General features: G+C 40.8%; 1 protein-coding gene across 1 annotated transcript in view; it reads left to right on the top strand.

Moving 5' to 3' along the window:
- The window catches only part of nek7 (NIMA-related kinase 7), a 149,403-nt gene extending 128,077 nt beyond the window's left edge, over nucleotides 1-21,326 (top strand). Inside the window, exons 9-10 of the mRNA XM_060941791.1 lie at nucleotides 7,380-7,493; nucleotides 20,423-21,326. Coding sequence (XP_060797774.1) covers nucleotides 7,380-7,493; nucleotides 20,423-20,533 — 225 coding nt within the window. The 3' untranslated portion in view covers nucleotides 20,534-21,326. The remainder of the gene's footprint in view (nucleotides 1-7,379; nucleotides 7,494-20,422) is intronic.
- The last annotated feature ends 1,380 nt before the right edge of the window (nucleotides 21,327-22,706 follow it).

The raw sequence follows: 22,706 nt of genomic DNA, 5'->3' as shown, positions 1-22,706 counted from the left end.
GTTGCATGCTGAGATGCTTTTCTGCTCACCACGGTTGTAAAGAGTGATGAGTTACTATAGCCTTCCTGATATAGAGTTACTATATCCTTCCTGGCAAAAAGCTCGAACCAATCTGGCCATTTTCCTCTGACAGACCTCTCTCATCAACAAGGCATTTATTTCCACCCACAGAACTGTCGCTCACTCAGTCACTCACTTGATGTTTTTTATTTTTTGCACCATTCTGTTTGTGTAAACTCTAGAGACTGTTGTGTGTGAAAACCCCAGGAGATCAGCAGTTTCTGAAATACTCAAACCAGTCCATCTGGCTCCAACCAACACCCATACAGTACCACAGTGAAAGAAAGTCTCACTTCTTTGAGGTCACAATTTTTCCCATTCTGTTTGAACATCGTCAACATTAACTGAAGCTCTTGATTTGTATCTGTATGATTTGATGCATCGTGCTGCTGTCAGTCAAGGGATCGGCTGATTAGAGAACTGCATCAAACAGACAGCAGGTGGATGTAGGGGTGTTCCTAATAAAGTGGTTGGTGAGTGTACATGCTACGATATGGCACTTACTACATGTAGCCTGGTTTGTCTGGCCATGCCCAGATTTGTAGCCCTGTACTACAACCTTTACAAAACAATCTGTTGTTGTTTTTTTATTGTAAGCTTGAAGGAGAAAGAAACTCTGTAAGGAAAATTTAATCCTTCAAACAAAGCTAGCATGTGAAGATGAGGAATGTATTTTAAAGTCTGTTCATGATTCAGCTTGTTCTGATGACTCTACATCCCTTGGACCTTCTTTAAACAAACAAAACAAGAGCTCATGGCTTTTATTATCAGCAGGTGTTGTGTGGTGAGCTCTTGAAGCCAGCACTGCTGATTGTGTTCTGTTACAAATCACTCACTGGTCTGTTTGTTATTGGGATTTAACTTTGAAATCTCGAGGTGATGGAAGATTAGCACAAGGCCACTGATGCACATTTGCTACAGAGTATAGACTGAAAACTGGCTCGAAAATGATCAAGGCTTAAAAATGTTTTAGTCAGTCGTAGTAATATTCTGTTCTCTAGGGGGAGCTACCATGCAAACTATCTCTATGATTTGATGCATCAATATGACAAGTTTCTTTTGTATATTAGACGTTTTGTATATTAGACGTCTAAACATGTATTTAGATGCTCATAAACATGTAGACCTTGCGAGAAAAGTAACTACTTGGACAATGAAAATGCACTTTGGAAACTTGTCACAGAAGATAATTTTGGTTTTGAATCTCGAGCTTAGCGATTTGTTTAATAAATAGTCAATCACAAGATTTTGTTTATAAGTAACAAGAACTATATTAACAAGCCAGCTAGAAAACAAGCTCATGTTTGTGACAAGGGATTGATTTCATTTGATTTTGTGACTGTTGTCACAACAGTTATCTTTTATTTATTTAAAAAAAATTTTTTGCGTGTCAAGCGATCACCCCGTCGTGGGTTCAAATCCCAGCAATGCAACAGCCATCCATGGCCAGGAGTCAGGAGAGTGGAATCGGTAGTGGTCCAATTCTTGGTGGGAGGGACAGCACTACTCGCTCTCTCCCCTGTCAGTCACAGTGATGCTAGCCAATCGTAGGAGTCTGTGAGCTCTTGTATGTGGAAGAGGACAGATAGCGCTTTCCTGTGAGTCTGTTACACTGCATGTGCAAAATTTCAGAAGGAGGTGAAGGTTGGCTTCAACATTCAACTCAGAGGAGCTATATGTTTGTGCCATAATCCCTGGGTGTATGATGCATGAGCCAAAACCAAATTGTGGAGAAAAAAGGATGGCGAGGGGAGATGAAGCAGTGATAGTAGTGCTGATTTAGTCCATCCATCCATTATCTGTAGCCGCTTATCCTGTTCTACAGGGTCGCAGGCAAGCTGGAGCCTATCCCAGCTGACTACGGGCGAAAGGCGGGGTACACCCTGGACAAGTCGCCAGGTCATCACAGGGCTGACACATAGACACAGACAACCATTCACACTCACATTCACACCTACGGTCAATTTAGAGTCACCAATTAACCTAACCTGCATGTCTTTGGACTGTGGGGAAAACCGGAGCACCCGGAGGAAACCCACGCAGACAACATGCAAACTCCGCACAGAAAGGCCCTCGTCAGCCATTGAGCTTGAACCCAGGACCTTCTTGCTGTGAGGCGACAGCGCTAATCACTACACCACCGTGCCGCCCCGCTGATTTAGTCAATAATCAGTATTTGGTAGTCAGTTGAGCCCTGTTCATTTTCACACAGGTGGAGCGACAAGTGGACTCAACCCTGAGAAAACAGAAGCTGGAAAAAATAAACCTGTTGAGGTTGCAACCCCAATACGATGCAGTGGTGCTTGAAAGTCTGTGAACCCTTTAGAATTGTCTATGTTTCTGCATAAATTTGACCTAAAACGTCATCAGATTTTCACACAAGTCCTAAAAGTAGATAAAGAGAACCCAGTTAAACAAATGAGACAAAAATATTATACTTGGTCATTTATTTATTTATTGAGGAAAATGATCCAATATTACATATTTGTGAGTGGCAAAAGTATGTGAACCTTTGCTTTCAGTATCTGGTGTGACCCCCTTGTGCAGCAATAACTGCAACTAAGGCTACGTTTACATTACGTCGAATCAGCGGATCATCAGATTAACGTTCTTAAAACGATTCGCATTTACACTAAAACCGTTAGCCGTGCACACAGCAACACCAATACACGGATATGCTTGGCTCCGCAGGCATCCTGCGCTCCAAATCACTCCGCCCTGAACAGCGAGTGCCCTCTGGAGGGTGCGCACTCCGGCCCTGCGCAGCTCACACAGTGCGCGAGTGAAGTGCACAAGCCACGATTCGGGACTGAGCCGCTGTGTGTGTGATCCCAGCGCATATCACTTACTACTTGCAAGTGGAAGGATGGCAAGCCTAAAGACAATCATAACTACACAATGGGCAGTATTTGCATCAGTATTTGCAGTATTTTCATACTTTTATACTCTTTAATGAAAGGTGATACAAGGCAGAAGTCCGCGCCGTTTTTCAGCAGTCGCGTCACATGACCAACGCCAGCGAATCAGGAAGGTGGATGTCACAGTGACGTTGTCCAATGAGGACGCCAGCTAGAGCTCAGCACAGCGTATTCGCGTATCTCAATGTTTACACAGCACCGGACCGGACACGATCTAGATTGAATACGTGGACGCTGGCGGATTCCCGTTTCCCGGCTTTTCCAGGTGGTTTAATGTAAACGGACAGTGCATCCGCGAAGAAAACGAGACAGATACGGTCTAATGTAAACGTAGCCTAAACGTCTCCGGTAACTGTTGATCAGTCCTGCACACCGGCTTGGAGGAATTTTAGCCCGTTCCTCCATACAGAACAGCTTCAACTCTGGGATGTTGGTGGGTTTCCTCACATGAACTGCTCGCTTCAGGTCCTTCCACAACATTTCCATTGGATTAAGGTCAGGACTTTGACTTGGCCATTCCAAAACCTTAACTTTATTCTTCTTTAACCATTCTTTGGTAGAACGACTTGTGTGCTTAGGGTCGTTGTCTTGCTGCATGACCCACCTTCTCTGTTGCTGCCTTTATGTGAAAGTGGCTCTGCTACTGTGTTGGACTAACGTTACTGCTCGACCGCCCCATTTTAGTTAATAGGCTACAAATAAAAAGCTTGTTCATCACTCAGCAAGCCCCGCCCACTATCAACAGGGCAAATAACATGAGAGAGGGTTAACACTAGCTAGTTTATCGGTCAGCAAGCCCCACTATCAACAGGGCGTATGAACATAGCGTGTCACTTCCTTCTCTGGGTGGAGTCTTGCTAAATGACGAATAAAGTTCAAGGTTGGCGCCGTCGTCTCCTCGATAGTTGTTCTTGCCGAACACAGCACAGCACTGCATGAGAAGTCTGTATAAGCAAAACGGACAATCCTAGGGGCGTTCTCTCCAGGCATTTTAGCGCCATTATGAGCAGGTGAATGTTGAAGTTAGTATAAAAATTAATGTAGATATAAATATCTTATGTTGAATTATTATGGCATGTTACAAAAAAAAAAGAAAAAATCTGAGTCCTCTTCTCCAATTTATGAGTCCGAATGCAGTTAATGCTCAAGTCCAAGTCAAGTCACGAGTCCTTAAAATTAGGGCACAAGTCCTGGACTTGAGTACTACAAGCCTGGTGTAGGATGAGTGACATAAGTGATTTTTGCTTGCTGTGTGACAAACTTCATAACTGAAAAATGTGACCTTTCGTCCATGAAGCAGAGCTCTATCTAGTCACAAAGACACCTTTTGTTTATCAAGTAAATACAGTAATATTAAGCCTGATGAACCAAATCTACTCTCACACTTGTACACTTTTAGTTCTCACCGTGAAAACCTGTTCACGTCACGAGATCACATTATGGCAAAATCATTTCACCTTTACGTATTAATATATTGCTCATCACTGGTTTATAGTCAAGCACGTCGTAATGCTTGAACTGATATTGGCGATTGTCATGCATCCTGCCTGCTCATGATAAACCCCCGAATGTCATATGTTCGGTAGGCTGCGGCGCAGCTGCCTGATATCTTCATCAACCCTGAAGCCGTCATTCAGCGATGTCTATTATTTACTGTAGCAGAACTCCAGCCAGTCTGTCAGCTCCTGCTTGATGAAGATTGAGTGGCTGTGCTTCTATTGTGCGTGTGAGCGAGAAGAGAAAGATCGAGAGGGTGTGTGCGCACCGGAGAATGTTATATGACAAAACCGCAGCCGCTTTCGTAAAGCTCGTTGTAACGCCTGAAGCCACACCCGTGTTCTGCTTTAGTCAATGTTCCAGTTCTGCACTGTAGCTTACAAAGGCTTGCAGGATTGCATTACGCTCGTAATAGAAAAAAAAAATCATTAAATATTAAGGCTGCTACAGACAATATTTTATAATGTCATGTCACTGTTAACGATGAGATTGATTAGTCAGCTGATGGAAGTGTTCAAGATAAGCAGAATGATCTACTTTTTGAGAACATGTACATAATGTGATGTAATATAACAGCAAAATACACCATTTTGTCAAATTTGATCATAGTTTTCACACGCGTGCTTACACACACACACGTCTCAGATTGTATTGTGTTGGTAGGGAATGTCAGTGTTGATAAATGATGAAGATTGTAGGAGAGAGAGAGAGAGACATCTGGAAACCTCTACGTTCATGCTCCAATTCACATTCTAGCTCACATGCGGTAGATTTCTGAAACCACATTTATATTTCAGATCAGTTTGTGTACATGATTAATTGGTTAGAGTTGTTCTACACACTCACTGACCACTTTAATAGGAACTTGTTGTTGATTCTAAGATAATTGTTCTTGGCTGCAGGAGTGGAACCCAATGTGTTGTTCTGTTTCATGCTGAGATGATTTTCTGCTCACCATGGTTGTAAAGAGTGATTATATGAGTTACTACAGTATATCCTTCCTAGCAAAAAAAGCTCGAATCAATCTGTCCATGTTCCTCTGACCCTCTCTTATCAACAAGGCGTTTGTTTCCACCCACAGAACTGTCGCTCACTCACCTCACTCGATGGTTTTTGTTTTCTGCACCATTCTGTCTGTGTAAGCAAGAAGGTCCTGGGTTCAAGCCCCGTGGCCGGCGAGGGCCTTTCTGTGCGGAGTTTGCATGTTCTCCCCGTGTCCATGTGGGTTTCCTCCGGGTGCTCCGGTTTCCCCCACAGTCCAAAGACATGCAGGTTAGGTTAATTGGTGGCTCTAAATTGACCGTAGGTGTGAATGTGAGTGTGAATGGTTGTCTGTGTCTATGTGTCAGCCCTGTGATGACCTGGCGACTTGTCCAGGGTGTACCCCGCCTTTCGCCCGTAGTCAGCTGGGATAGGCTCCAGCTTGCCTGCGACCCTGTAGAACAGGATAAAGTGGCTACAGATAATGAGATGAGATGAGATTCTGTCTGTGTAAACTCTAGAGACTGTTATTTGTGTGTGAAAACCCCAGAAGATCAGCAGTTTCTGAAATACTCAAACCAAAAATACTCATCTGGCTCAAACCAACACCCATGCCACAGTGAAAGATCACAATTTTTCCCATTGGGATGTTTGAACATTAGCTGAAGCTCTTGATTTGGATCTGAATGATTTGATGCATCGTGCTGCTGTCATGGTGTATGGGTGTTCCTAATAAAGTGGCCGATGAGTGTATATGCATTATATTTAACAGTTATTCCACGGAATTGAGCCGTACGTGAGTTGACAGTCAGCTATAATCCATGTATGACGAGATTGAGTGGAATAACTCTTTTATTCGATCCACATTCACTGGATTTTGAGAAACGGAGCATTTTTATTGTTTTTTGTTTTTTGCAAATTTGATAAATAAAAACTTTATACAAAACGTCCGACCAAATCATTTACATTTAGAATGTAAACAAACAGGCAAAATGAAAATGCAATGATAAGAATAATTCTTGAAAAATAAAAAAGATACGTTCTTACCATCAAATACTTTTCATTCCATATTTTGTTGCTTTTTTTTGTTGTATTTTTGATGTTTTGTTTTCAAGTAGAGTTTTTATTTTGTCCTTGGTTGGTTCAGCAACACGCACCGCCATTTTGTTTTTCTCTACTCACACTATATGAGCTGATATCCTAGTCGTAGAGTAGCCAATCAGAGCGCACGATTGCTCATATCCAGTGAAAGTGGATAAAGTGTTATCCATAGATGGAAAAACTGAAATAAAAACTGGTAATGCATTTGCATAAGTTAATTAGCCCCACCCAGTGCTAATTTACATAGATTTAACTATTAACGAGCTTAACACTGAAAAGGCAAAGGGCGAAACGAGAAGTAAAAAAGCACAAGCGCAAACTTGACACCTGACTGATTACTCCTTTTAATTTTGACATTTTACGTCAAAAATGGATTTGGATTTTCTTTGACCTGATTCTATTTGAGCATGAAATACCAAGCTAAATTAAATGACATGACAAGGATGTTTTAGATTTGTGTTTTGATACGTGTTTGTATGGAAATTGCAAATGTAGTCATTTCCTTTTATTTTTCAGCAGTTTGATTGAATGTGATTGTCTTAATTAGTCGTCGTCTTGCTGGGTTTATCTCACTGAGGAAATGCCAAGTCAGCTGAGGAGTTTATCATGGAAATAAACAGCTGAAATTTCTAACTCATAGCCAGCCAGTGTGTTTTTGTAATCCACTCAGATTGCGTAATACGAATCAGACACGACAATGTCAGTGACAAATATCAAGCGAATCAGGAGCATGGAGCGAGAAGACTGACCTCGGCACACGCGCCACAGGTATTTGGTGTGGTTCTTGTGAAAACTAACAGCTTGTCCTTCCCTCGCTCTTAGATGGCTGCTCTTCAGAGTCCGTTCTACGGGGACAAGATGAACCTCTACTCGCTGTGTAAAAAGATCGAGCAGTGCGACTACCCCCCTCTCCCATCTGATCACTACTCGGAAGAGGTGAGACATTTCACATCAGACAATCAGACATCATCTGCATTATATTACACACATTAGTGTGCAAAAGTCATCAGAATAAAGACGTTCTGTAGCCACAATAGAGTTGCTTTCAAAAGTAATGGAACGAATGGGTATTTGGTGTCGCCGTGCGGTATCAGTTCTCTCAGGCAGTCGTGCAGGTTTATAAGGAAATCCTAATCCAGATAGAGAAAGAGTAAACCACAGAATTTGGTTCTCAGGCTTTCTTCTATGTCAGTGGGTAAAACTACACATCCTCCAGTTTGTTTGGGTTTTTTTTTTTCAGATGAGTGGATGAGTGTTTGAAACCCCCAAATTTGCTCTTTTTTTAATGACACATTAATACAGAAGACATAAACATTGAAGCCAGAATTAATATATAAAAATGAACAATGCAGAGGGGCGGCATGGTGGTGTAGCGGTTAGCACTGTCACCTCACAGCAAAAAGGTCCTGGGTTCGAGCCCAGCGGCCGGCGAGGGCCTTTCTGTGCGGAGTTTGCATGTTCTCCCCGTGTCCGCGTGGGTTTCCTCCGGGTGCTCTGGTTTCCCCCACAGTCCAAAGACATGCAGGTTAGGTTAACTGGTGACTCTAAATTGACCGTAGGTGTGAGTGTGAATGGCTGTTTGTGTCTGTGTCAGCCCTGTGATGACCTGGCGACTTGTCCAGGGTGTACCCCGCCTTTCGCCCCTAGTCAGCTGGGATAGGCTCCAGCTTGCCTGCGACCCTGTAGAACAGGATAAAGCGGCTACAGGTAATGGATGGATGGATGGAACAATGCCGCAATTAGGTGACTTAAACGATTGCGTTGCTTGTGTAAAAAGATCGATATGGATCTTTATAGATGACTTGCAACCACATGATCAAAATGTGCTATGTCATGAGCGTCCGCCATGATGGTGGATATACAAAGCAACTCGGATGGCAGCCGCTGAAAGCGTCTGTAAACAATGCTGAATTTTCTCAGTATTACCACGATTTGAACGGTCGAGTGAAGATTCGATACAAAGAGAAGATAGATATGTGTGGTTTTGACCCATATTACTGAAAAAAAGTCAGAATTTTCTGAAGATAATCCACTTCTACTGACCATTGAGTACCCAGATATCGTGTTCTATCTGGTTTGGCTGCCGAAGAATCAAGTCCGACCTTGGCTGAAACATAGCCCAATTTCTGAGTGGGTGTCCAGTCTGGATTGTTTCTATCATATAATTTTGCCGGCGCGCCTAGAAGCGAAATGGTAGTACATGTGTTAAAATTATAACGACCGAGTGAACCATGACAAGAGAACGCTCATTTTATAGCAAAATTCTAGCAACATGAAATAAAATTTTTCCATGATATTATCGAGAAAGCTTTTGAATCTCACCTAACATAAAATGATTACTGTAAACACGAGCTGTTTTGGTTTTAGCCTCTGTTAGATCAGCCCTGCCGATGTTGTTCAGCTGTGCTTGTCTCCTCTCCATACTAAACCTCAGAGTTTCCTCACCCTCTTTCCGAATCACAGACGGAATTCTAAAAAATCAGAATGTGCCATGGTCACGAGTACTGTTGTGAGCACAACCACATACAGCACAAAGATATGGCATAGCTAAAAGAACGCTTAAAGCAGTGGAAAAACAAAGAGAGTCACGCACGCGTGACTATGTTTTGTATGAAATGTTGCTTGACGCCGCATTTGTACTGTATATCCACTAACATGGCTGACATCTGGGTTTCTATTTTGCTTTGATGTCACTTGGAAGTCAAGGATATTTGACAAGTCATTTACTTAACCAGCAATAGAAACACGTTGTTCAAGCTGGAATGTAATTCAATAGTGAAGCCACTAGGGGCAGCAGCACTGATATTTCTGCACTACACAACACAGTGCACAAAGCTGGGTTCAGTTTTAAAGAAATAAAAAAAAAAACAAGATTGACGGATTATATATATATATTAGTGCTGTCAAGCGATTAAAATATTTAATCGCAATTAATGTCGCGACTGTCATAGTTAACTCGCGATTAATCGCAATTTAATCGCACATTTTTGTCACATGAAAAACCATTGTAATTCTCTTATCAGCATAAAAAAGTGAATTGGCTTGCTTTGTACCAATGTTTTTTTTTTATTGCAGAGCATAACGCGTCTTGTCACAGCCACTGACATCCATAACTTCCATATTAGATGAGAAAACCAAGGGATGAAAAATAAAGTGCACATCACTGTGAAAATTAAAAAAAAAGTTTTATTTTACTCTTCATTAGTTTCTTTTGTATTTGCCATAAAAGAAGAAAAAAACAGATAAAAATAAAAACATTCATCATACGTTCAAAAACGTTCATCATAGTGTGGCACTGTATTATCTAATTCTCACTGCTTATAACTATACACCTACCCGGTGGAGATGAGCTGGGAAACTGAAGACTGAAGGAACAGTATTGAAGATTATTTTTCCAGTCTCACCTGTGAAAGGTAATCCCATGTGATCTCGTTTGGACGGTAAACCTGTTGGTACAGTTAAACGCAGCACATGAATGAGGCATCTTTATTCTTGGCTACTGTCTAGACGCTATACCAGAGACGGGTGAAGAATCTCCACTTTGCCCCATCCAATATGGCGGCGAGGATGTTTATATGTCTATGCCTTTCTCCATCACTCACACGTACTCTTATTGAAGCAGCGCGCGACAAGCCTCAACAGGAACTATGGGTGACTCGCAGGGCCAAATTAGAATTTGCGTTAACGGCACTATTTTTTTTAATCGCGTTAAATTGAGATTGCGTTAACGCGTTATTATTGCGTTAACTTTGACAGCACTAATATATATATATGTATGTATGTATGTTTGTGTATATGTACAACCCCGATTCCAAAAAAGTTGGGACAAAGTACAAATTGTAAATAAAAACGGAATGCAATAATTTACAAATCTCAAAAACTGATATTGTATTCACAATAGAACATAGACAACATATCAAATGTCGAAAGTGAGACATTTTGAAATTTCATGCCAAATATTGGCTCATTTGAAATTTCATGACAGCAACACATCTCAAAAAAGTTGGGACAGGGGCAATAAGAGGCTGGAAAAGTTAAAGGTACAAAAAAGGAACAGTTGGAGGACCAAATTGCAACTCATTAGGTCAATTGGCAATAGGTCATTAACATGACTGGGTATAAAAAGAGCATCTTGGAGTGGCAGCAGCTCTCAGAAGTAAAGATGGGAAGAGGATCATCAATCCCCCTAATTCTGCACCGACAAATAGTGGAGCAATATCAGAAAGGAGTTCGACAGTGTAAAATTGCAAAGAGTTTGAACATATCATCATGTACAGTGCATCATATCATCAAAAGATTCAGAGAATCTGGAAGAATCTCTGTGCGTAAGGGTCAAGGCCGGAAAACCATACTGGGTGCCCGTGATCTTCGGGCCCTTAGACGGCACTGCATCACATACAGGCATGCTTCTGTATTGGAAATCACAAAATGGGCTCAGGAATAATTCCAGAGAACATTATCTGTGAACACAATTCACCGTGCCATCCGCCATTGCCAGCTAAAACTCTATAGTTCAAAGAAGAAGCCGTATCTAAACATGATCCAGAAGCGCAGACGTCTTCTCTGGGCCAAGGCTCATTTAAAATGGACTGTGGCAAAGTGGAAAACTGTTCTGTGGTCAGACGAATCAAAATTTGAAGTTCTTTATGGAAATCAGGGACGCCGTGTCATTCGGACTAAAGGGGAGAAGGACGACCCAAGTTGTTATCAGCGCTCAGTTCAGAAGCTTGCATCTCTGATGGTATGGGGTTGCATTAGTGTGTGTGGCGTAAGCAGCTTACACATCTGGAAAGACACCATCAATGCTGAAAGGTATATCCAGGTTCTAGAGCAACATATGCTCTCATCCAGACGACGTCTCTTTCAGGGAAGACCTTGCATTTTCCAACATGACAATGCCAAACCACATACTGCATCAATTACAGCATCATGGCTGTGTAGAAGAAGGGTCTGGGTACTGAACTGGCCAGCCTGCAGTCCAGATCTTTCACCCACAGAAAACATTTGGCGCATCATAAAACGGAAGATACGACAAAAAAGACCTAAGACAGTTGAGCAACTAGAATCCTACATTAGACAGAATGGGTTAACATTCCTATCCCTAAACTTGAGCAACTTGTCTCCTCAGTCCCCAGACGTTTACAGACTGTTGTAAAGAGAAAAGGGGACGTCTCACAGTGGTAAACATGGCCTTGTCCCAACTTTTTTGAGATGTGTTGTTGTCATGAAATTTAAAATCACCTAATTTTTCTCTTTAAATGATACATTTTCTCAGTTTAAACATTTGATATGTCATCTAAGTTTTCTGATAGGGAATTTTGAAACTTCCAGATCATTGCATTCCGTTTTTATTTACAATTTGTACTTTGTCCCAACTTTTTTGGAATCGGGGTTGTACAGTATGTCTTGCTTATATAAAAGCAGTTCAGTGTTTTCTCGCTGAGGTTATATTATAAATTATTCTATCTACATTCACTGGATGTGAGTAATCGTGTGCTCTGATTGGCTACTCTACTCCTAGAATATCAGCTCATACACCGTGAGTAGAGAAAAACAAAATGGCTGAGCGTGTTGCTAAACCAACCAAGGATGAAATAAAAACTCTACTCGAAAACAAAACCACAAAAAATTAAAAAAAATAAAAAGCAGCAAAATATGGAATAAAAGTATTTGATGGTAAGAACGTTTTTTTTTCAAGAATTATTATTATTTTTTTCACAAATTGGTCCTTTCATTCTGCCAGTTTGTTTACATTCTCAGCGGAAATGATTTTGTCAGATGTTTTGTATAAGTTTTTATTTATTGAATTTGCAAAAAATACAAATAAAAATGCTCTGTTTCTCACAATCCAGTGAATGTGGATAGAATAAAACAGTTATTCCACTCAATCTCATCATACATGGATTAGAACTGACTCGGTCCTATGTGCCTCGTCGACTATCTGGTCATGTACGACTCGATTTCGTGTAATAACTGTTAATTGTATACATTTAATGAGTTGCTGTACACCACAAAGAAGCCGGGAGCTACTTCAGTGTGGACCAATGCCTAAACAACAAATTAGGCAGAAAAAAAAATAAAACAGCAAAATGGCTGTTTGTTCCGGCCATTTTCATTTACATGACAATTAATTCATTGTTAATTCATTTATGAATAATTGACGATGAAAAAATATATTTTTAAATGGCGCCTGACCTTTGCAGTACTGTAAGGCTACAGATAAGTATCTGGATATATTACTGTATCAGGGAGAAGTATCATTTTAGAATGAGTAACAAAATGTCTTTGCGGTTGTAATTCAGTTTCCTTAGCTTGTTCCTGTACATGGACATTTCTGAAACTATCCCTTATTCACTACCTATTAGGCATGTAATGATATCTCATGCAGCGATAAATTGTAACACAAATTTTATGACGATTTGAATCTCTTTAGTTTTTCCTTGCTGTAATTACGCTGTTTAGACAGCAGAGGGTGTACTGTAGCGGGAATGCACGTGACTTCACTGTAGGTAGAAGTAACAGACGTCTAATGCTGCGCAAACACAAACAACCCCAAAACAGATCTAAAATGGGAACGAGCTGCTGTCTGATTGACTGTACAAAGTTTATGAAGAGAAGGCCTATTTGCTATTGACAGTTTCATTTTTAACAAAAGGAATATTTTAAAGCTAGATGGCCTTTTGATTTCATAAAATCAGTGAAATTTAGTTCCCTCTGAAATGTGGTCGTTGTGATACATGTTCATCTCATCTCATTATCTCTAGCCGCTTTATCCTTCTACAGGGTTGCAGGCAAGCTGGAGCCTATCCCAGCTGACTACCGGCGAAAGGCGGGGTACACCCTGGACAAGTCGCCAGGCCATCACAGGGCTATTTCTGTAATATCTCACAAAATATCAGGCCATTCTGTGGCTGGGAAGTTATTTAATTTGAGGGGATTAAAGCAAATAATGTGCATGAAATCGCTCGCTTTGCGCAGTCAAGCAGACAGAGGAAGTCTGTGTGTGCGCGCATGCGCAGGTTTACCTTTGACCATGCACCAACAGTTCCATCATTCTGTCTCTAAATGAACAGCTGATCACACCGAGGTGCTCGCTGACTCCCGATATTTATTAGTTTGGTCCTGCGTTTCCTTTCCTTCGTATTTCACATAATGTCTTTTCTTCTCGCTTTCCGTTACTGTAGTCGGTCTTTCATGTTTCATTTGCACACTCATGTCCTCCATTTTTCTCTCCTGTCTCAAATTTGTATCCCACAATGCCTTGTGTGAACCACATGATGCATGATGTAGTATCTTGTATTGGGTCATGGTGAAGCAGGAAAAAAAATAGTGGAGACTTTAGGGCCATGTGGAGATAAATTCATTAATTGTTCGATTAAAAAAAAATAAAATTGGAAGTCTGATTCGAATTCAGTAGCTTTCGCTCAACTAAACAAAAATAATTGGGTGAAAAATCTGAAAGGCAGTTGACCTTTTAATACAACCCCGATTCCAAAAAAGTTGGGACAAAGTACAAATTGTAAATAAAAACGGAATGCAATTGTGTGGAAGTTTCAAAATTACATATTTTATTCAGAATAGAACATAGATGACAAATCAAATGTTTAAACTGAGAAAATGTATCATTTAAAGAGAAAAATTAGGAGATTTTAAATTTCATGACAACAACACATCTCAAAAAAGTTGGGACAAGACCATGTTTACCACTGTGAGACGTCCCCTTTTCTCTTTACAACAGTCTGTAAACGTCTGGGGACTGAGGAGACAAGTTGCTCAAGTTTAGGGATAGGAATGTTAACCCATTCTTGTCTAAAGTAGGATTCTAGTTGCTCAACTGTCTTAGGTCTTTTTTGTCGTATCTTCCGTTTTATGATGCGCCAAATGTTTTCTATGGGTGAAAGATCTGGACTGCAGGCTGGCCAGTTCAGTACCCAGACCCTTCTTCTACGCAGCCATGATGCTGTAATTGATACAGTATGTGGTTTGGCATTGTCATGTTGGAAAATGCAAGGTCTTCCCTGAAAGAGACGTCGTCTGGATGAGAGCATATGTTGCTCTAGAACCTGGATATACCTTTCAGCATTGATGGTGTCTTTCCAGATGTGTAAGCTGCCCATGCCACACGCACTAATGCAACCCCATACCATCAGACATGCAGGCTTCTGAACTGAGCGCTGATAACAACTTGGGTCGTCCTTCTCCTCTTTAGTCCGAATGACACGGCGTCCCTGATTTCCATAAAGAACTTCAAATTTTGATTCGTCTGACCACAGAACAGTTTTCCACTTTGCCACAGTCCATTTTAAATGAGCCTTGGCCCAGAGAAGACGTCTGCGCTTCTGGATCATGTTTAGATACGGCTTCTTCTTTGAACTATAGAGTTTTAGCTGGCAACGGCGGATGGCATGGTGAATTGTGTTCACAGATAATGTTCTCTGGAAATATTCCTGAGCCCATTTTGTGATTTCCAATACAGAAGCATGCCTGTATGTGATGCAGTGCCGTCTAAGGGCCCGAAGATCACGGGCACCCAGTATGGTTTTCCGGCCTTGACCCTTACGCACAGAGATTCTTCCAGATTCTCTGAATCTTTTGATGATATTATGCACTGTAGATGATATGTTCAAACTCTTTGCAATTTTACATTGTCGAACTCCTTTCTGATATTGCTCCACTATTTGTCGGCGCAGAATTAGGGGGATTGGTGATCCTCTTCCCATCTTTATTTCTGAGAGCCGCTGCCACTCCCAGATGCTCTTTTTATACCCAGTCATGTTAATGACCTATTGCCAATTGACCTAATGAGTTGCAATTTGGTCCTCCAACTGTTCCTTTTTTGTACCTTTAACTCTTCCAGCCTCTTATTGCCCCTGTCCCAACTTTTCTGAGATGTGTTGCTGTCATGAAATTTCAAAATGTCTCACTTTCGACATTTGATATGTTGTCTATGTTCTACTGTAAATACAATATCAGTTTTTGAGATTTGTAAATTATTGCATTCCGTTTTTATTTACAATTTGTACTTTGTCCCACCTTTTTTGGAATCGGGGTTGTATGTTGATATGCTGTTATACTTTACTCCAGCCTTTAAAAATGTGGGTAAATAAGGAAGACTTAAGTTGATAATAGGAAAATAAATGTTGCTTTTTTTTTTGGTAATAACATTTTCTTCATTTAAGTCAAGTCAAGTTTATTTGTATAGCGCTTTTAACAATAAACATTGTCGCAAAGCAGCTTTACAGAATTTGAACGACTTAAAACATGAGCTAATTTTATCCCTAATCTATCCCCAATGAGCAAGCCTGTGGTGACGGTGGCAAGGAAAAATGTTTCTTCCTCATGTTGTCCTCTCAGACAACATGAGGAAGAAACCTCGAGAGGAACCAGACTCAAAAGGGAACCCTTCCTCATTTGGGCAACAACAGACAACATGACTATAACATTAACAGTTTTAACATGCAGTCAGTTTCATTGATGTTTTAACTCTTCATTAATGGAACCTTGAGTGCAAAACTGTTCATGACAACTGCAGTCCTAAAGTTAGCAAGTCAACTGTAGTCCTCAGCCATAAAAGCATTACTGTAAGTGTCCAGAGCGTCCTCCAGGTGTGACTTTCAACTGTCCATATGAGGCCGTCCTCCACAGGAGCGATGCGATGAGACTCCAACCAGACATAGGGCATCAGGATGGATCAGGCAGGTCCGAGGAGCAGAAGAGGTCAGCATCTCGATCCCAGGACCGACATGTAACTCAGAGGGACAGATTTGGGGGGGGGGGAGAGAAAACACAGGTTGTTAGGTATGCCCAATGTCACCTGAAAAATAACAGTATACATTTTGCACTGAGTACAAGCAGGGACTCCGGCAACTAACTATGACAGCATAACTAAAAGGGGAGAGCCAGAAGGTAACACAGGCATGAGGGAGCCCCGGGACATAAAGCAGCCAGCCACTACACCGTCAACAAACTCGAGTGAGCAAGCGAGTGGGGACTGACAGCATCCATACATCCCAGTGTACCAAAACACTCTATGTCTGAGGACCCTCCAGATCTACTCCTTTACCTCATAAACACCATTAACGAAAGGCTTGACGAAACAGATATGTTTTCAGCCTAGATTTAAACACTGAGACCGTGTCTGATTCCCGAACACTACTTGGAAGGCTGTTCCATAACTGTGGGGCTTTGTAAGAAAAGGCTCTGCCCCCTGATGTAGCCTTCACTATACGAGGTACCAGCAGATAGCCTGCACCTTTTTATCTAAGTAGGCGTGGTGGGTCATAAAGGACCAGAAGTTCACTCAGGTACTGTGGAGCGAGACCATTCAGCGCTTTAAAGGTCAATAGTAGTACTTTATAATCAATATGAAATTTGATTGAGAGCCAATGCAGTGTGGATAAGACAGGGGTGATGTGGTCATATTTTTTAGTTCTCGTAAGGACTCTTGCTGCTGCATTTTGAACTAACTGGAGCTTGTTTATGCACTTTGGAACATCCAGACAGTAAGGCATTATAATAATCCAACCTGGAGGTAACGAAAGCATGAACTAGTTTATCCGCATCATGTAGTGACATTAAATTTCTTATCTTAGCAATATTTCTGAGATGAAAGAAAGCTATCCGGGTGATGTTATCAATGTGAGTTTCGAATGAAAGACTGGGGTCAATAATCACTCCGAGGTCTTTTACTGCTGCACATGAAGAAACAGAAAGGCCATCCAGAGTTACTATGTAATCAGAAAACTTACCTCTAGCTGCATGTGGTCCTAGTACAAGTACTTCAGTCTTGTCAGAGTTAAGCAGAAGGAAATTAATAAGCATCCAGTGTCTAATGTCCTTAACACATTCCTTAATTCTATTAAGCTGGTGTCTCTCATCAGGTTTTGCAGAAACATACAACTGTGTGTCATCAGCATAACAGTGGAAACTAATACACTGTTTATGAATAATATCACCCAGAGGTAACATATATAAAGAAAAAAGCAGTGGACCCAAGACAGAACCTTGTGGAACACCAAACTTTACCTCAGTACGTCTAGAAAAATCACCATTTATATCAACATACTGATAGCGATCAGTTAAATAAGAGCTGAGCCAGGAGAGGGCCGTTCCCTTAACTCCCACAACATTTTTTAGTCTATCCAGAAGAATGGAATGATCAATGGTATCAAATGCTGCACAGGTCAAGCAACACAAGCAGCGAGACACAGCCCTGATCAGACGCCAACAGTAGGTCGTTTACTACTTTAGCCAGAGCTGTCTCTGTGCTATGATGAGGTCTAAATCCTGACTAATACATTTCATGGATGTTATTCCTATGTAAATATGAACATAACTGCTGTGCCACAGCTTTTTCAAGGATCTTGGAGATAAAGGGGAGGTTTGATATTGGCCGATAATTGGACAGCTGACAGGGATCAAGGTCAGGTTTTTTAATCAGGGGTTTGATAACTGCTAGTTTAAAGGATTTGGGTACATAACCAATCGTAAGAGAAGAATTTATTAATTTTAGAAGCGGTTCAATTACTTCAGGTATTATCTGTTTGAATAGACGTGTAGGTAAGGGATCTAGTGCACAAGTTGAGGCTTTTGATGCCGAGATTAATGAAAGTAATTCAGTTTCTCTAAGGGGAGTAAAACATTCTAACTGATGATCTGATACAGTTATATTGTTAACTACAGGGTCACTTACATTGTCTGACCTTAAATTAGTAGTTTGAATTTTTTTGTCGGATATTCTCAATTTTGTCATTAAAAAAATTCATGAAGCCATTGCTACTTCATAATACTATAGCAACATTAACCAAGAATAAGTCCACTATAGACACATGCACACCTGCAGTATGTAGATACTGCGGGTATGCATGTGTCTATAGTGGACTTATTCCTGGTTAATTTTGCTATAGTATTAAATAGGAATCTTGGATTATTTTTGTTATCTTCTATTAGGGAGGAGAGATATGTTGATCTAGCAGCACTAAGAGCTTTTCTATACTTCAGGAAGCTCTCCTTCCACGCTAATTTGAACGCTACCAATTTTGTTTGACACCATTTACATTCCAATTTTCGAGTGGTCTATTTTAAAGTGCGAGTGTCATCATTATACCAGGGTGCCAATTTTTTGTCTCTGACCATTTTCCTTTTAAGAGGAGCTACATTATCTAAAGTATGGTGGAACGTTGACTCTAAGCATTCAGTTGCCTGATCAAGTTCTGCAGGGGCCGACAGTGACCCAGTCAGAGTTGATAACTCTGGGAGATCATTTATAAAGCTCTGTGCAGTAGTTGACGTGAATGTACGTTTAATACAGTCGCGTGGTGAGGTGCATATATTATTACTCAGACATAGTTTGAATGAGATGAGATAATGATCTGAGATAACTTCAGACTGTGGAAGTATGACTATATTTTCTACGTTTAACCCGAATGTTAGTATTAGATCGAGGGTGTGACCACAATTATGGGTCGGTCCTATGACATTCTGATTAATCCCTACTGAATCTAAAATGGACACAAACGCTGTTTTAAAGGGTCTTCTGGGTTATCGAAGTGAATATTAAAATCTCCAACAACTAAAGCTTTATCTAAGGAAATAACCAGATCTGAGATAAAATCTGCAAATTCAGAAAGAAACTCTGAACATTTAAATTTTGAAAATTTAAATTTTTTTCTTTTTCAAAAAATATCATGGGAAAATCGAATCGCAAGCCCAGTATGGTGAATCGAATCGATTCATAAATTGGGTGACTTGTTACATGCCTGGTGTGTACACTATATTTCCAAGAGCACTTTGACTGGACATGGTTTTGCGTGCACTGTTCAGATATTAAGACTCGACTTTTCTCGGTGACCCCATACCTCGTTCTGTAAAAGTGTTAGATTTGTGTTCTTTTTACAAACCAGTGCAGAACATTCAGGCTTCATTCTGTCTCTCTGAGCTCATTTCTGCACATCACTGTACGTTTCTACATTTCCGCTCGCCATCATCAACCCCGACCGACTTAAAAAAAAAAGAAATGCACCCCCCAGCATCGACACAGGGCCCGCATCCATCCCTGTCTGCGTTTAAACAATGCTCCTGAAGGCGAACGGCAAAAAAACTGTCAGTCGCTCATCTTTGGTGTGTCATTTACCACCTCCTGACAGACAAACCCCTTTCCCTCATCAGCAAATCTGCGACTCTCACCTCTTTGTTTTTCCCTTTAAACAAGGTATATGAATATTTTACATATCTGAATCCTGATTTGCACCCCCCATTCCCCAAGCCATCTTTTTTTTTCTTCTTCTTTTTCTCCTCTTCCCTCCACTAATTCTGCGCCGGGCTCGATTTGCATTTCACATGCTGTGCTGATTAGGAGACAGCAGCAGCAGCAGCAGCCAGGCCTGCGCTCGAAAGAGCCGGTTGCCATGGTGATTAGGTATTTGGGGAGAGGGGTCTTTTTTTCCCTTTTCTTTTTCTTCTTTTAATGATGCCGTTGTTGGGGCTGAGGTCGCGTCTCTGTCTCTCAGTAGCACGGGAGTGTGAATTTTGGGGACTCAAGTGTGTGTGTGTGTGTGAGGCAGCAAGCATGTAGAAAGCTTTAGCCTTATTTCAAGTCTGTTTCTTGGCTCGGAGAGGAAATGTGACTTCAAACAGGTTTTCGAGGCTGATTTGACGCCATAAATAAAAACTATTTCTTCGGAAACTAGTAATTGTGGTGCATCTATTATTTAGCAATTAAATGTCATGTGATGTGAAAAATATGGCACAGATAAAATGAGATGAGATGTGATGAGAAGTGTGAGTGCAGAAAAAAGATTGAACGCATCATCATTGGCGTGTTGATTTATTATTTCTTTTTCCTCTTTTTTTTTTTTTTGACCCAGCTGAGAAAGCTGGTAGATATGTGCATCAATCCAGATCCGGAGAAGCGGCCTGACATCACCTACGTGTACGAAATCGCCAAGCACATGCATGCGCTGACTCTGGCCAACTGAATCCATCCGCTGTCTGCTCCCCCTGTCTATGGCCCACGTCTGGATGATGTTTGCCGGCCTTTTTTTAAATATTATTATTATTTTATTAAATTTCCTATGGCTCCTTGGTTCATGTTACAATCATATCATACAATTGCTTCTTTACTATGAGAAACTTGTGCACGGTAATAACGTGAGAAAAAAATCGTCACATTTACTATTATTATTATTATTATTGAGTATTCATTCATTCTACTTCGGTGTGGTGTGTAGTGCTGAAGTGCCAAGTCACAGTAAGTGTATTTACTCCACACACACACACACACACACACACAGACACACACTTGTGCATGCACAACTTCCAACCAAAGATTACACAACGGTCGGAAAATTAAAAATGCATAGAATGTCTTATTTTTCTTCCAGACAGAATTTGCCTCGCACACAAAGGAGTACCCAAGCCTTAAAGCGTCATGCTGTTCTCTGTTGTTTTTTGTTTTTTTTAATAATATAATACACAAATGCTGCAGCACCCCTTTCTTTATGGTTGAATGTAAATGGGGTTTTTTTTCTGTATGAAATGAATCAAAATGTCCTGTGACGCTCATTCAGAAACCCTATTTAAACAAAAAACAACTCTGCCTTGGTCCTGATAAACTAATCTCACCCCCCCATTGAATTGTTTAACTTGTTCTTGTTTTTGTAGTTCTATTAAAAGAGAATGAAGTCATCATGTACGTATTGCAGGTTGCATGCACTTTTTAACTAATCCAGTGCCTTTAGTGTGCACATCTGCACCTCTTTTTTTTTTTTTTTAAGAAACAAGGGAACAAACCAGGTGTTAGTCATTTTGTAATTTATTCTCGCGTAGCATCCTCACTCCCCAGGACTGGCTACTTTTAAACACTTGCCTGCCCGAATGGAATCCCGAATAACCTTCGTTTATCACTTTTGATCCAAAGACAAGGCACTTGTTCGAGTCTCGGCGAAGAGACCAGGCTCAGAACCCGGATGGTGGAATTATTTTGACGCGGTTACGGACCACGACTGATGAAGGAACGACTGATGAATAAAAAGTCGGTTTTGTTAAGTGAATAATAGTAATGCAGACACAGCATTTTGACGCACTGATCTGACAAACGTATCTCACACACACACACACACACACGGTGTTGTCAATGTAAACCTCAACACAATAAATTGCGCTAAGTGCCTGTTCTCACCTACACCAAATCCGAGCTTTGTTCCGTCTGTTTGCCAGGCAACATCCAACAGAGGCAGCAAAGTCGCCAGTCATTTTCAGCCTAATTAGTTGACTTTTTTTCTAGATGTTTTTTTTTGTTTTTGTTTTTTAAAGCAAAGGTTTATTTGGGCTTTCCCATCTTGAAAGGACGTACACTCCCAGATCAATCGATTTGCACATCTCGTCTCGGTTAGGACATAACATCTCATTCGTGCACAAGTATTCGAAATCCATTTCAGTGACATCCCGTTCATCTCGATTACGAACTCACTTTTCCAGTGCACTTTTCACGCTCGACGGACCTTCAGACTTCCATTTCGGGTTCTCCGACAAAAACCTCCGAATTTCTTTACAGCTCTAACAGCTTTTGTGTCTTTTTTTTTTTCATCTAAACACCTAAATAATTTTGATTTGCTGTGATAGTATCCATGTAAAATGTTTTCAAGAGTAGTGTCGGAGCATTTTAAAGTGTTTTACTTTTTTTTTTTAGTATTATTGAGCTATAATCAGTTTATAACTTTTTTTTTCCTTATACTGTAATGTTAACACAATTTAACAAACTGTTGCCTCCTAGAAGCATATTTATCTCAATATCGGTGTTAAACTCTGAGACAGAGGGTCAGGGTGGAGAATTGTCACACAGAAGTAAGTGTGTGTGTGTGTGTGTGTGTGTGTTATATGATTTTAGTCGCGGTGTTTAACGGTGACATGTTTACATATGAAGCCTCTGCAAAAGTCAACGAAGAGCATGCGGCAGATCGTTTCCTGCTAGGTTGTGTTCACTAGCGCACTGCGTCGTGGACAGATTCGTGATCTACAGGCCAAGTAACTTTTGAAAAAAGTCACAAATTCCAATCTGCGAGTGTAAGTGAATGTTTCGGCGCTGATGAATGTGGCTCGGTGCGTCACTCTCTTTGCTTACACCCAAAAACATTTGTTTGGTTGGAGGGG

Source organism: Neoarius graeffei, chromosome 15 (genome assembly GCF_027579695.1).
Source record: "Neoarius graeffei isolate fNeoGra1 chromosome 15, fNeoGra1.pri, whole genome shotgun sequence".
NCBI classification, from domain to species: domain Eukaryota; kingdom Metazoa; phylum Chordata; class Actinopteri; order Siluriformes; family Ariidae; genus Neoarius; species Neoarius graeffei.
The sequence above is the reverse complement of the archived record's forward strand: the minus strand, read 5'-3'. Positions and strand labels throughout refer to the sequence as shown.